Source organism: Monodelphis domestica, chromosome 1 (assembly GCF_027887165.1).
Source record: "Monodelphis domestica isolate mMonDom1 chromosome 1, mMonDom1.pri, whole genome shotgun sequence".
Classification (NCBI taxonomy): Eukaryota; Metazoa; Chordata; class Mammalia; order Didelphimorphia; family Didelphidae; genus Monodelphis; species Monodelphis domestica.
The window spans coordinates 604378669-604395197 of NC_077227.1; the positions used below are offsets into that span (position 1 = coordinate 604378669).

The following is a 16529-nucleotide window of genomic DNA, read 5'->3' on the forward strand; positions in this document are numbered from 1 at the left end:
GCCAGCAAGGCAATGGAGAAGGGCATACCCTTTCTTGTCTAAGGCTTCGACATCATCCACCCTCATCCCGAAGATGAACAGATTCTCTTCACCGGCTTCTTCGGCCATCTCCACGTTGGCACCATCCATGGTCCCAATAGTGAGGGCGCCATTCAGCATAAATTTCATGTTCCCTGTGCCTGAGGCCTCTGTACCAGCAGTGGAGATTTGCTGTGACAGGTCAGCTGAAGGAATCACTGTGGAGTGAGTGAAAAACAGCAACAAAAAACAAGATGGATCTATTTGGCTATTTTTTAATCTTGGTTCTATCAAACTTAGTTTATTAAGTCATTCCTAGGTCTGCCAGAAGTAACCTACCCAAACCAAGGCTGAGCAGAACTTACATCCTTAGTTTATAGAGACTTCTAAAGCTTTTTTGTCCATCAGCAAAAAATTAAAAATGCATTCCCAGATGCCCAGAGGTCCCACCTCGATAGATAAATATGGCATTAACTAGTGGAGTGATCCTGGGAAGGCAAAAAGGGCATGCAGGAGAGATGACAGTCTGACACAGAATAGTTTCTATTCATTACCATTTCCATGATGTAGCACAGAGATCAGATCTTGTAGTTTAGCCCAAGAGTGTTCTTGATTAGAATTTTTCATGATCTAACTGATAAAAAAAAGCTGCACTCTTCCTTACAATTTTTCCCAAACATACTGGCAAGAATTGTTTCTTTGGCCTTTTCCCTTTATCCAGTAAGACATCTTAGTTTGATGTCACTGTTGCTCAAATTTGACAAACAAAAAACCAAAGGGAGTCATTTATATGTTACTGTTTTTCATTGTATTATTGGTAATATTGGTTTAAAGAATAGCCAGTTCAACCCTTCCTCAAAGAAGAAAAAATTAGGTTTCTAGACATGGAAGAATCAATATCATTCCCAATGTCACAAGTAAGACTATATCCAAGAGCCTTTCTAAGAAGTTTTCTTTGAGAATATTGTGGTAAGTCATTAATATTACTATTTAGAGAGTTTATCTGAAGAATGAAAGAACAGTTGGGCAGAAATCAACTCCTTTTTTTTTTCATCCTTATGAGGACTGGCTCTCTGGTTTCAGGGAAGAGGGAAAGATATATTTGAAAAGGATGACAATATAAAAACAGAATATATCAATACAAAATTTTGAGAGAAGGAAGCCTATTTAGAAAAACCAACCTCCTTCAACCCAAGCAATTATAGTCAATTATATTTAATAAGAGTCAAATATAAAAAAATACAGTCAATTAAAATGACCACAATTACATATCACCTAAAGTGATTGGTTGTTTTTGTCTGTTTTTACTTGCAAAGACCTCTGATGTTTTCTGGACTAGGAATATTCTGTTGCTTCCCATCAGTGAGAACCCATGACTAGTTAATCCTGTAGGGGTCCTAGTGCCTTCCTTTCCCAACTGACTTTGCAATGATTTTGTACATTCTTTGGATATATTTGCAGGGCAAAGGGGAGGGAACTATTCTGGAAGAGTGACACCGTCCCTCATGTACATCTCGCTCTATATCCTGAGGCCACTGCCTCTCAGACAAAAATTGGTCATTTAGGAGGCAGGAAGATAGCACAATGGAGAAAGAGCCTCAGGAGGAATTGGGTTCAAATATGGCCTCAGATACTTCCTAGCTGTGTGATCCTGGGCAAGTCACTTAACCCTCATTGCCTGGCCCTTACCACTCTTCTGCTTGGAACCAATATTTAGTATAGATTCTAAGACAGAAGGTAGGGTTTTTAAAAAGATTTAATCATCCTGATACATGTAGAAACCAGTGGAATTGCATGTCACCCCTGGGAATGGGGAGGGAAGAGGGGAGTAAGACAAAATTAATCATGAAATTTTGGAAAACTTATGGGAAAATTTGTAATTGGAATAAAACAGACAATGGAGAGTGCTCAACTATTACTATCACTCTCTAGGATGGCCAATATATGCCACTTAATACTACATAAAGTAGAAATGGCCACAAGAGTACTGAAAGAGAGGGTGGGTAGAAGAGAGGGAAAAGTTATTCAGATTCATTCATAATTTGGATGCACAAAGAATCATATATCTGAACATGTTCCTTTATTGCGGGAGCCTGCAAAGTTACAATTGACAGCTTGTACTTAGTGAATTACCTGGTCCTGAAGAGATAACTAGGAACTTCGAACCCCAACTCAGCTTCTTACTAGATGGTGCCAAATATTTGTATTACTATTTGGAAAATTAAGATTTACATTTGAAATCTAGAGCCTTGTTCAAACTGGGAAGAAGTCTGGAACAGTATTCAATGGCAGCATGTAGGCCCCAGATCACATTCCTGTGATAGCTTCTATGAGAAATCTCAAAATTCCCAGCCTTCCTTCAATTGCATTTGCAGACATATAGGAATAGTGTACTACCAGCAGCTGCCAAAATCAGAAGAAGCACGTGAAGCCAGATGCTGTAAGAATAATAGGAGCATCTAATCTCTGTGAAAAGTCAAAAGCAGTTAGACCAACCCCTGCGGAGGTTATAAAGAAGGAATGAGAAGATTTCAAAGAACTCTAAATATGTGTCATAGGTTAAATAAATTTTCTTGGTAATAAGTAATAATAAGCGGTATGGCTAAGTCTAAAGCAGGTCAGGTCAGACCTGGCTGAGCTACCCATTCCTGCATTCTCAAAGGAGAGAATTTTAGTAAGTTTCCATCCGGTATGAGACAGCAACTCCTATTAGACATACTCCTTGTGGAGGAACACAAGACACAGTTCATCAGAGAGAGACAATGATCAAAGGGAGAAGGGAAAAAAGTCAGAAAAACTGGAAAAAATTTAGAGTAAGAAAAATAAGAGATGAGCTTGAAGAAAAAGAGATAGTAAGAAGAAAGTCCTTCTTGATCCTGAAGATAACGTTGTCCCCCATGGCTGATAAGTTCTCTCTCCTCTCTTCTGCCTTGTGACTTCTCTGGCTTCATTCAAGTCCCTGTTAAAATTCCATCTACAAACCTTTCTCAATCCCTCTTAGTTCCAGTGCCTTCTCTTTGTTAATTAAGCACAATTTATCTTGTATATAGCTCATTTCTATATAGTTGTTTGTATATCTCCCTACTAGACTGTGGGCAACTTGTGAGCTGGGGCCGACTCTTACCTCTCTTGGGCTCTCCAGAGCAGAGCCCAGGTAGTGGGTGCTTAATGAATGTTTAATGACCAACAGACAATTCTAACCTTAAAATGCTACAGTCATGCTTCTTGATCATGCCTACTGTGCATAGCCTTATAATGCCCAGGGGCAAGTTGTTTCCAGGTAGACTAGAAAACAGATGATTATTGGCCTCTCACCCTTAAGACACCTATAAAATATTCTCTCCACCCTCAGGCTGGAGTTTATCAAGTTTAATCAAAAGTTACTTTGTTCCAAGGACAATCCAAGGACTGCATAGTCCAGACTTTATATTACAGGTGCCAGAAGGAAGCAGAGGAAAATAGAATATGAATATGAGCTGTTTCCAACTGAAACAAGAGACTTTATATATAGTTCAAGTGAAGATTTCCAAAGTCTACCTTTTTCAGCGAAGGACACTCTATAATTCTCTAAGAAGATCACTTTAAGCCTGTCTCCTACAATTGGATCTTGATTCACAACATCGCCAATGGATGTAACCAACTTGATGATCATCTTAGCCATGTGATAGCCGGGAGCAGCCTGCAAAAAGATAAAGATCAGATAGCTCTAAAATTATAGCAAGGGCTAGAGATCATTAAAAAAAAAGGAAATAGCATTATTACTGTGTTTTGTTTTTTTTTACAATAGAGACCTACAAACTAATAATTTTTTCTTGTAGAAGTGTGATTATTAACCAAAACAAAAATTAACTAAAACATTAAGGATACCCTCATGGAATCATCTCATATTATCACTTGACTTTAATAATAAGAATCAGTCTGAACCATCCAAAACTGTTGCACTTGAAAACAACCAAGAAATGTATAGGTGTACAATAAGTAATGAGCATACCTCATGAGTAATGGTTTAGATTTTTCAAAGGAAAATAATATCACAGATTCTCCTTTTCCTTATTCCAGAAGCCAGTGTAGTTTGGGGTCCATCTAAAACCTTATTCTAGAAGCCAGTATAGTTTGGGGTCCATCCAAAACCAATCAATTATGGATGGTTCTTTTGTTGTTATTTTTTCTTTAACTCTTACCTTCTGTTTAGAATTGTTATTAAGTATCAAAACTAAGCCAAAGAGCAGTAAGGGCTGGGCAATTGCAGTTAAAGTGACTTGCCCAAAGTCACACAGCAAGAAGTATCTGAGGCCATATTTGAACCCACAACATCCAGTCTGCAGACATGACTATCTACTGAGCCACCTTGCTGCCTCCCATGAGAGATCTTAAAAAGCCTCCATTTCTTAACCTATCAGTTCCAATTCAATCTAAGCTTTTGAGAAATTCCCGACTCCTTACCATTCCTTCCAATCTCCTAATATGCTGGTTCTACAGCCAAGCATTTCCCAAACAAACAATCTTAAATTCTAGTGCTTTCTCTCTACCCATTATTTCCTACTTATTCTGTATCTAGCCTCTTTGTACAATACTTATCTGTATGTTCTCTCTTCCATTAGATTATAAACTCTTAGAAAGCAGGAGTCTCCTTTGTTTCTTTGTGTCCTTGATGCTTAGCATAGTCCCCAAAACAGAACAGGTACTTCCAATGTGTACAGAATATTAGATACAAATATCTACATTGAAGGATTTTTACATTTCTTGAGATAAAACTAAGTCAAAAATCTTAGACACAAGGCTTCTATGAATTACACCAAACTATTCTAGACTAAAGTTATATGAAAAGAAGAAATCTAACACTGTAAACTTTTAGAACACATAATCACAGAGATATTAAGCACCTTTTCACCTCTGACACTAATTTCACATGTATATAGGAATATCAATTTCTTTAAATTTGTTCATTCAAATTGTTTTTTCTACCTCTGGAATTTCTTTTAAGGAGTTTGGAACCCCAGTGAGGTTAAAACAAACAAATAGGGGTGGGGGAGTTCCACTGCCCAGCTTACAAGGTAAACAAAAAAGACATTTATTCAACAAGCCCAAAACTAATTGTATCAAGCAATCATTTTATTGAGTCAAGAACACATGGGTTCAAGTTCAAATCTTGCCTTTGACATTTACTAGTTGTCTGACTAGTTGCACTGAGCTTTATTTTCTTCCTTTGCAAAATAAGGATAAAATAAAAAGAAGTGATACTTACTTCCCACAGAGATTTGGAGAAGCTCAAATGATATAATGTATGGAAAGTACCTTGTGAACTTTAAAAGATAATGTTAATATTTATCTTTATTGATTTTTTTAAACTACCACAACCAATGCCTTAATGTCAAGCTCTCCAGTTTCTCTCATCTGGGCTCTTACAATGGTTTTCTACTTGATCTACCTATCTCTCTGCCACAAGCTATCCTATACACCAGTGCTAAATTAATATTTCCAAAGTACAATAATGGTAGTATCAAACTACTTGACCAGCTCCCTTTGACCCAGCTGAATCAATTCCCAATTCATATGTTGTAATTCAAAACCTACCTATGATCAATCTGGTTCCCAAATGATTTTTTTTTTCAGTCTCATATCCTATTCTTCCTTCTATAAAGAAGCACTTTAGGCACTGTTCCCCAGATTAAAAATTTTAATATCCCTCCAAAGTCTCCAGAATAAAGTAAAAAAAAGTTTAGCCTCCATAATCAAGCTCTGATCCACCCTTTTCCTCCTGCTACATACAAATATACATTTTAGCCAAACTAGACTATTATTCCCTGATTCCCAAATGTACCTTCTTTTTTCCCCTCTGTATTTTTGCTATTTTTTAACTAGAATATCCTTTCTCTATCCCAATGTCTAGCTGCTAAAATCCTACTCATCCTTCAAGACCCAGTTCCTCCACAAAACCTACTTCTTCCTCCCTAAATAGATTCAAGCTGCCAAAGGTAAACAGCACTCTGTTTCTACTTTATAGTACCTATGTTCTACTTTGTGTGATGATTATTTGTGTACTTGTTATAATAAAAAAAAGTTTAAAGTGTATAAAGTGTCTGGCACTAAGGAAGTACTATATAAATGATTATTCTCTTCCCTTCTTGTATCATCCTATCTCTTCACTCACAACATAAGCTCCACAAGCTCAGGGTTATGTTGTTTTTATTTTTTTATTCAATGCACAATCTAGCAAAATGCCTCAAACATTATGACACCTAAATATCTAATGAAATAATATTAAAAGGAACAGCATCACAGAATGCTGAGTTAATACTTTTAAGGCCTACAGGATTGCTCATCCAAGCTATTACATTATGTCAAACAACAGATAATGTCACCCATACTGATTCTCTCAAATTCTAAAAACCTATTTAAGAATCTTAGAAAAGAAACACTGCAGATCTCAAAGTCCAATATTACAAAGTAGAAGACCTCCTTAAATTGGCATCTTTCACAGCAATATCATTTCACGAAGTTTTTGAGTACAAAATTGGTAGAAGGTTATCTTTACCTTACAAGATTAAGTAATTTGTGTATGGATATAAAGTATATCATAAATTTACAGAACTAGTAGGTGCACTTACAATTCCTATTTTTGTCTACTGAACTTTCCTAAAACAGCTTATACTTTATAACCTAAGTACTATATGCATTTTAAAAATGTAGCAAATGGATTAAGGGATAATATGGCTTAACTTTCAATTGATAAGATAACTACATGCTATCCTTTGTGTCCATTTTCCAAATACTCATAAGAGAGTGGGATGACTGAACTGTAAAAATGCTATGGCAGGCATTTACAAGTGATTTAACCAGAGGAATTTTGATAGGGAAAGTTACAAAGAGAAAAGAGGGCAGTATTTGCTCCAGGGTAAATTATTTGAATGTCTGTGGTACAGTAATCAAATAAATAGCACAAACTTGATCACCCTGTGCTAGCTATCCATGAGGGAAACAGTGAGTAAGCTGGTCCAAAGACAAACTGCATTGCTATGGTATCCTGCTATCATTTCTGAGGTACAGTGGTTAGGAAATTACAAACAAGGACTCTTCGGTCAGAAGCTCTATCAAGTATGCCTCTTTCTTCCGATTTGAAGTAGGAATAAAAACTGTGTGGCAAGATGCATTTTAAAAATTGTTTAAGTTATCATTCTGAATTATAAATCTAGGATACCCAAACTGGCAAGAGATAATAATGTCCTACTTCAAAAAAGTCACCAGTTTCATGTATAATTCCTTAGGCCCTTAAAAATTGCACGAATGTGATTACTGATATACAATCACAGAATCACAAAAGTTCATTCAGAAGGGATTTTAGCAGGCCTCTAATTGGTTGATGAATGAAGCATTTAATAAGCACTTACTATGTGCAAAGCATTGTGCTATCTTGGGGGAGGGGGGGTGACAAAGTAAAATAAGCCAGGTCCTGCTCTCAAACAATTCACATTCTAATAGGGAAACAAACTACCCATATGGAAGGTTTCAGCAGCAAATCAGATGGAAAGGTCTAACTGTCCTTAGGGTACAGCCGCAAAGCAGATGGCAGTGCCTCTTCATTAATGTCATTTCCACTGATAAAATCATGTTACTTTCTGATGCTTAACCATCTGACAGGGTCAAAGAGTTTCATGTCAAGAATTTTCTTGGGTTGCTTCCCCCTAGGATGATGGCTGTGAAGGGTGGGATGGAACAGACAGGTGATCTTGAGGGAACTGGGCGAGGCTCAGAGCTGTGGCCATTCCCAAGACTTGTGTATTCATCTGCCTGCTGTAGCTTTTGTTGTTGATAAGGAAGGGGGTCCCCTTTGCCACAATGATTGATCTCCTTCAAGGTGACTGCAAAGGTAGATCTGAAAACACGTCTGATTATCTGGAGAACACTACTATTCCCAGTGCTCTTGGTCTCAAGATCTCAGGCTGTCTCCGCTGAGGTCTGAGAGAAGATGTTGGTCAAGGTGGTGCTGATGGTGGTAGGACTTGCTTGGAACATGATGAATTAACTATTAGCTTGGTAGAATTGTGTCTCCGTGTCTTCAGCACTTGTGAATTCAATATCGAAGGGTCCAACCCAGTCTAATCGTGGAAGACGCACTACAGTGGGTGGTCATGAGAGTCACAGAATCTTGTGTCTGGATTTTCCAGTGTGGCGGGAGAAGTTCCTGACCAAGGGAGGTTGCAGAGGTCACAGGATGTGACCTAGGGGAAAGAGGGTGAAACCTTAGATTTGGGGAAGAGGGGTTTAGATGGAACTTGAAAAGCCAGAGCATGAAGTTCATGGGCTCTCTGCCATTCCTTTGGGCTTGTGGAAGAAACCCTCTCTCAAGTCACCCTGGTGGCACTTATCTATACAGCCATCTCTGGAAGCTAAGGCAAGGCAGAACTGTGCCAGGCTGGAATCTTGGACTTGATCTTACCTTAAGTTAGAAAGGTTGGAAATCTTTATTTCTCTTTGCTAGTAAATACTTATAAATTTAGTATAAAGTCTCCAAGATTAATTTTTACTCATAAAAAGATCTTCCATGCATACCCTGTGATCCTATAATACCACTACCAGGTCTGTATTTCAAAATGACACACGCAAAAAAAAAAATCTACTTATACAAAAATATTTATAGCAGCTCTTTTTGTGGTGGCAAAGAATTGGAAATTGAGGGAGTCATCTATCAATTGGGGATGGTATATGATAAATACTATTGTGCTGTAAAAAATGACAAACAGGATTATTTCAGAAAATGCTAGAAATCCCTATGTGATGTGGAGAAGAGAGAAATTATGCATAGTGAAATAAGAAAACATTGTACACAGTAATAGCAATATTGTGGGATGATCAATTGTGAAAGACTTACCTACACTTAGCAATACAATGATCCAGACAATTCTGAAGGACTCATGACAAAGAATGCTATCCATTTCCAAAGAAAGACTGTTGGAGTTGGATCCAGATTAAAGCATATGATTTTTCACTTTAGTTTATTTGTGTTGTATATTTGGGGTTTTGGTTTTATACAAGCATTCTCTTACAACAATGATTGGAAGTGTTTTTCATGATAATACATGTATAATCCAGATCAAATTGCTTGCCATCTTTGGGAGGGGGGATAGAGACAATTTGGATCTTATAATTTCAGAAAACATATGTTGAAAATTATTATTACATGTTAGGGAGGGGGAATAGTTCCTAGACATCTTCTTAGGCTGACTTCCTTTGAAGATATTTGGTACTTGTGTTATCTCTGGCAGTCACAGTACACAAACCTTCCTTATCTCATCTATAAAACAAAGGGACTGGACTAGATGCCTCTGAGGACCTTTCTAACACTATATCTATGATCTGAAGAATCTTAATTGATGAGATTTATCTATATTTCCTCTGGACTTTTTGAAATCTGTTCTTTCCAAATAGAGTACATGTCAAACTCCACCCTGCTTTTCTTTATCAGAAAGGAGGCATGACTTCTTCCCCTGACACACCCAGGGTTCCAGCATTCTTAATCCAGCAATCACTCAATGACCTCTGAAAGGTCTTTAAAAAACAAGAGGTGCCGCCCTTCAGGATTGGAGGAGAGCAAATGTCAAAAAAGGAAACTGAACATAGGAAACAAAATGCAATTTGATTTTTTATGATGTCAGTATTCAAGAACATGTTATTAAAGGAATGATTAGTGAACATCTAGAAAAGGAGTGATCACCAATAATAAACATAGTTTTGCCAAGAAACCATACACACTAGACTAACTTAATTTCCTTTTTTGATGGGGTTATAAAATTGGCAGAGAAGCTATCTGGTGTAACAGATAAAAAGTTGTCTCAACACATCCTAGCAGGGAGAACATGGGCAAGTCACCTAACCTCCCCTTGCTCTGTGTGGTCAAGACTAAGTTACAGAGAAAGGGCTCACTTGCACTAACTAGTAGAGGGAGTTTCCAGAAAAAATGAAATCACAGGTACAGTCTCTGCTCTTACTAAAGATCAGAGTAATACTATAGATAGGTAGGATCAAATTTAGAGATAGAAAGAATCTTAGAAATAATTTATTCTAATCCCTTCATTTTACACATGAGGAAATTGAGGCCCAAAGAGGGTAAATGGTTTACCCAAGATCCATCTAAGTAGCAAGTATAGTGAATGTGGGTCCTGTGATCCTTAAATTTTGCACCCTTTCCCCTAATCCACACCACATCCTAGTTTACCTACATTTTAATAAAGTACATAACAAAATCTTCATGCTATTCCTGTGAGAAAAGATGGAAAAATACTTGGATTAAAGTTGGAATTAACTAAATTTTACACATAAAAGTATTGACTTGATGTTAGTTTTCCAGGGGGTCTCTAAAGGAACGGCCCAGGGGTCTGTGTATGGCACTGCATTTTTTACTATTCAGTGAGTAGGAGGAGAAAAATTATGGCATGCTTGTAGATATGTTTAACCTGTAGAGAAACATAAAGCTAGGATGGATAGACAATACAATAGAGAAGAGAGGATTCAAAAAGAAACTGATGGGCTTTAGCACTGGGACAAATTGAAGATTAAACTTAACAGGAATAAATGTGAAGTGTTACACTTGGTTATAAAAAAATCCCATTTCACAAGAACAAGATGGGGACAGTTTGTCTAGGCAAGCAACTTGACTGAAAAATAATTAGGACATGTTTAATGGACTTCAAATTCAATGATGCAGAAATCACTAAGTTTCACCAAAAGATAAATTATTTTAGCCACAGTAAGTCTAGGGGGCCACCTAAGGCAGCAATTGCTGAATGGAAAAGCTATCCAACCAACATATGAACAAGGATTATAATTTTTCTATAAAGTAAGCAAAATGGTACAAATTCAACTAACATTCTATGAATCTTTAAGACACCTTACCTTTCCCCCAATCATAACGGTTCTTGGAACAAAGGATTTGCTTGGGTCTTTCCTTATTCCTATAGGATTAACAAAGATGGTTAAAGTATTTAAAAACTCACTCCCTTTCATCACTCCAACATACTTTAAATATCTAACAACAGAAAAAAAGCATCAAAAGGACACGACTAGAAAAGGATGGTTCTTCCAACCTTACAAATGAAACATAAAATACAGCACAGTATGCAGCTTAAATTGCTCAGAAAAATAATTGTTTTCCTCATTAGTGAAGTCAGCTCATTTTCTATTATCCAAGGATTTTTAATATTTAAGAGACAAACATAAAATAAATCAGTACCTGAAAACAAGTTATATGTGCAATTTTTCGAGTGAATAATTTTAACAACTCTAAAAATATCAGATCACAAAAATTTCATGAGAAACTAAAGATAATTGGGGGATATTCAGCATTACCTGAAAGCCATTCAACATAATGAAATAGAATGGGACCTATCATTAAAAGCTCCATCCCTTTATCACAGGATCACAAATTTATAATTATAAAATAACTTACTGGTCACTGAATCCAATCTCTCCATTTTAAGTGATGCCCTAAACTGCTGACTTGCATACAGATTATAACTGATACAGTCAGGATTTGAACTCAAGCTCTCTGGCTTCACATTCATAGCTTATAAAGTCATATTTCACATAATCATATAATTTTTTATACCTGCTAAGGCTCTTACTGATAATTTCCTTATTTTAAAGATGAAGAAACAAAAGCTCAAGAGGTTAAAGGTTAAGTGAATCATTCTGGCTAGTGTGGATAACAAGCATTAGAGTCAAAACTAGCATTCAGCCAAGCTTCCTGTTTCTGGTTCTTTTCACTATGTCAGTGAATTTTTTTTTTAATCCATCATTCAAGAAATAAAGATGAGCTAATATCAACTTCCTAGGCCCTATTCCAAAGACATTACATCAGCCTCAATCCAAACCAAGGAAAGAATAGCCCAGCAGGCTAGCACACATTCTGGGGTACTTCATTATTCTCACTAACCATCAAGCTAAAGTTGCTGGAGGCTAAGACCAGCAATAAAGGGCAGAAGTGGGCCAAGGAAAATTAATCTAAAGCCACCTGGAAACCTTAGCCATCAAGGCTGTATTGAGAAAACTACAATTCTTGCCAGCAACCAATGAGGATCCAGGAAATTAAGGGATATGAGATCACTTCAGCCTTTAACAACACCATGTTAAGCAATATCCCATGTAGTTTTACCAGCTTCTCTTCAATATATTATAAGCATCTAATACTTTTGTTTTGTTTTGTTCTTTGTGCCTAAGAGCTATGAGAGACACTATGATTCCTATTTTAGAGGCGAGAGGAAATTGGCTGAGAAAGGTTGTCATTTGCAAACAAATACAAAAATATAGAAAAAGTATGATGTGGATCTATGTCTGCCTCTTGCCTTAAAGTCTTGTCAGGGTCCTGTCTGCTATAAAGCATTGACTCCTGACCCCCATGTACCTTTTTTAATATCAGGCACATGTCAGTCTTATTCTTAATCAAACCTACTGAAGCATGCAATGGTATTTGTTTCCATCTTTGTAATGCCACCTAGCACTGTGCCTTACAGAGAGGAGTTAAACTGACTGAACTGAATATTAATCTTCCTGATAGGTAATAAAGATTTCTTTATTTTTTAAAATTTGTAACAATTTCATTAAGATATTATAGGCTTAACCCAATTTGTGACAATTCTAAGGCATTTTACCAATAGAATCAATGGTCTTAAATAAGCTCCAAATAGTTGAAGTAACCATGTCTATACTTGCTAAAGGAACTCTATCTTTCTCATAAAGTTAATTAAGAATTTTTAAAAATATTAATCTTTTAGATTTTAGCAAGCATGATAAGCAGGGTTGGAAAAGGTAAATACAGATGAAATCCTTCAGCATCATGGGGGTTAGTGATGCATTACCTCTTCAATCTGATAAATCTGTATAAAATTTTTTGGTCCTCCCTTCAAACCAAAGAAGTTTTAATTTTTTCCTTTTTCTTAGATGAGGCATTTACAATACCTTATTATAAAATCTAGTTTAAGTATTTGAGCATAGACTAAAGAAATAGCATAATTTCAGTTTGGTGTTGTAGAAAAAGAATTGAATTTTGAGTGTGAATCCAATATCTGTTACTGTAACCTTGGAAATGTCCATTTCTGACCTGTGAAATGAGGTAGCTGGGCTAAATGATATCTAAAGTCTCTTCTGGCCCTAAATCCTATGATTCTAAAAGTAAAGCACAAGTCTACTATCCCTTACGACCCTCTTTTGATATGATCCATCAAGCAGGTCACTGGTAATTAACTATAAGAGAAAACAGTCAAGAAATATAACAAAATCAAATGAGAATGGAAGAGGAATAGGGAAAACAAAGGGGTCCTAGGGATAGAGAAACACTGAAGCTTTGTTTTTTTAAGCTGTCACAATCATGAAATAGTTAATACCCCACTGAGACCTAAAATGCTAGAGAAACAAACACTTACGGTTGTACAGAGTGATGATATGTAAGCAGTTCAACAGCTGTCTTTTGTACTCATGGATTCTCTTCACATGAACATCAAACATTGAGGAGGGATTAATTTTCACTTTGTATTCTTTCTCTAGGAAGGCAGAAAACTTCAATTTGTTTTCCTAGGGAAGAGAAAACAGGAAGTAGCATTTGATTATTTCCTTACTTTCTCTTTGCCTGGTAAATACTCTAATGATGTCCAATAGCTTTGAGAATCTATAGACAATGCAAATATGCAGCTATTTCTGTCCCTGAAACAAAGGGCATTTCTGATAAGCTCAAACACAGCATCTTTCCCACTTTGCTAAAAATCCAATGGGGATGGAAAAATTCATAGGCAATGAGGGGCAAAGGAGGCAGAACACTGTAAGGCTTAAAGATCAGAGTTGTGATGAAAAGATTTTATTTAAAAAAACAAACAAACAAACAAGTTGCAGAAAGAGGTACCAAAACAAAAAGAAAAGGAATGTGGAAGAGTGGGAAGATAAGAGAATAAAGAGTTAAAAGAAAGAAGAAAGAATAATGACAACCTTTAAACAGACAAGATCATTGATATTATTTTAAGTTAAACATTTAGGCAAAAGAAATCAATTTTGCATCATGAATTTTTTTAAATGGAATAAGCTATCAAATATAAATCATTGAGGCAAGGAATTCTGTTATGCTTTACTTCAAGATAGTTATATGGGGAGTAAAATTCTTTGGTTTGAAAGGCTTCAAATTACATAAATTCAGCTTTTTATTAGCGCTGCCAAAGGTCACATTGTCAGCAAGTTTTTTAAGATAAAACTTTGCTATGTGCAGCTAAGTAGCATACTGGATAGAGCATAAAGCCTGGAATCAGAAGAATGTAGGTTCAGATCTGGTCTCAGAAACACTTTCTAGCTATGTGACTCTAACTCCAACTGCCTAGCCTTTACATGCTCTGAATGAGAGAGAAGACAGATAGACAGACAGATAGATAGATAAGATAGACAGACATAGACACTTAAGCAGGTATGGGTTAAAAAAAAAAGAAACAATTAAGATACACTTTTGAACCAATAAAGCAGTCTAAACTACTCCTCTCTAGTAGTTCTCCATAGCTCTAGCACAATTTCCCTTCAAAACAAAAGGTGCTAGAAAAGTAAGACAGGCCAGATAGTCAATCAAGATTATTATTATTAATCAAGACTGCAAATCTGAGTGATTGGATAGATGGTAGTCACTTCAACCAAGATAAGTTTGGTAAAGGGGTGGATTTAGGAAAAGATGAATCTTTCAACAAATATTAATTAGAAATAGGATAGATTTCTCATCCAAGAACTGTTTCTGTGCACGTGATACACTCCAAACTTATTTTCCAATTTGCACATAGTAGGTGCTTAATGTTTTATTAACTGAATTAAATTGTTACCATGTTCCACAGCAATTCAATCTCTTTGAGTTTCAAATGTTTGATATGATTTCATAACTGTTATATATGCCAAAAAGTATTTTGGAGTTGATTAAGAAAAATAAAATTGGGAGTTACAGAGTAACAAAGTGAGAAAATGCCAGGAAAACTTTATTCATGCTCTTATTACCTGTTTGACTTTGGCTACATCTCTGATGAATGCTTCATCATTGACCAACGGCAAAAGCTTCTTCAGCTGGCTTAAATCTGTGAGAAAATCTTCTCCAATTTTCTACAGAAATGCAAAAACCATTAGTTGCTAAAAGTGGTCATGACTTTTGACACACTATAAGATAGCCAGCATGGCATTCTTATCAATACTGTTGAAATGACCACTTTTGTTAGTGCATTTCCCTTATTTTCATATCCCTTTCTAACATTCAGCTCAAGCTACTTAACTTACTAAGCAGGTGCTCCCATTCTTTACAATTAATAACTAACAGAGGCTGAACTTTTCTCCCACATTTTAACAAAAGACATTACAAACTTATGAGCAAATTACCATGTTCACTGCTAGTGCAAATAAGCTGCCCAATTCAAAGATTAGAGATTTTTTGTCAACTTCAGCTAAAGATCTAAACCATAAATGACCTCCACAACATCTTCTCACCTAGAAAAAGCACCTGAGTCTAATCCTGTCATCAACTAAATTGCAATCACTTCTACTGAACTTGTGAGTCTTAAGGCTAACCAAATATAAGGTCATCTCTGATGCTCACCTCCACAATGACTTCTGCCAGGCCTGGATTGCACAACAGGAGCCACCGTCTGGGAGTAATGCCATTTGTCTTGTTCTGGAACTTTTCTGGCTCTAGTTCATAAAAATCTTTAAAACTATTTTTAAAAAAAAGGAAGCAGGGAAAGCTCATGATATGACTTTGGAACTAAATGAGTAAAACCCCCTTTACTTAAAAATATGGCACCCAGAACTCTAATATACATAAAACATCTACAATAGAATTTCTGGAATTATCTATTACCCTACATTAGCAGAACACTTCATTTATGTATGTGCACAGTATTGGTTTGTTCAAGGTACCTTGGCATACGTTCATTACTCAGATTAAACAACTTTGGGAGGTAAGTAGGACAAGAATGGTGAAGCAAAGATTTGACAATATATATTTAAGGCTGGTTTTGGACTGAGTTCTTATTGTATATAATTGAGTAGAAAGTTGAACACTTAACTCAAAATGATTAAAGAAGTACTATTCCAGTTCTCTAAGCTTAGCCCTCCAATCCTTTGGACAACCTTCCTACTCACCAGTAGAATGAAAAATCCTTGAAGTCAAGGACTAATTAATTTTTTCTTTGTATATCTAACACATGTCTTACACAAATTATTTAGTAAATTCTGAGTTGAAGCGAACATTGTTTTCAGGCAGAAAAATAAATATGGAGGGCTTCTGAGTTATGCGAGTGTGGTATAATGCGAAGAGCAATGTATTTGGAGTTAGAAGACCTGGGTTCAATTCGTGACTCTATTTACTACCTGAATTTCTTAGAATAAGTCACTTTATTTCTATCAGTCTCAATTTCCTCACTGATAATATTAAAGAAACATTGTTGGCGAAGGTTTTCAAGTTTGTATGCCCAAACTGCAACTTCAAGCTGCCTGTAAATCCCAGGCATTAC

The 16529-nt window shown here is 36.2% G+C and overlaps 1 protein-coding gene across 1 annotated transcript in view; it reads right to left on the reverse strand.

Annotated features, from left to right (window-relative positions):
• PYGB (glycogen phosphorylase B) overlaps positions 1-16529 on the reverse strand; it is an 85249-nt gene that overhangs the window by 10650 nt on the left and 58070 nt on the right. Inside the window, exons 12-17 of the mRNA XM_007476603.3 lie at positions 15614-15728; positions 15025-15126; positions 13434-13581; positions 10909-10967; positions 3556-3697; positions 29-236 (exon numbers count right to left, since the gene is read on the reverse strand). Of these exons, the coding sequence (XP_007476665.1) occupies positions 29-236; positions 3556-3697; positions 10909-10967; positions 13434-13581; positions 15025-15126; positions 15614-15728 (774 nt within the window). The remainder of the gene's footprint in view (positions 1-28; positions 237-3555; positions 3698-10908; positions 10968-13433; positions 13582-15024; positions 15127-15613; positions 15729-16529) is intronic.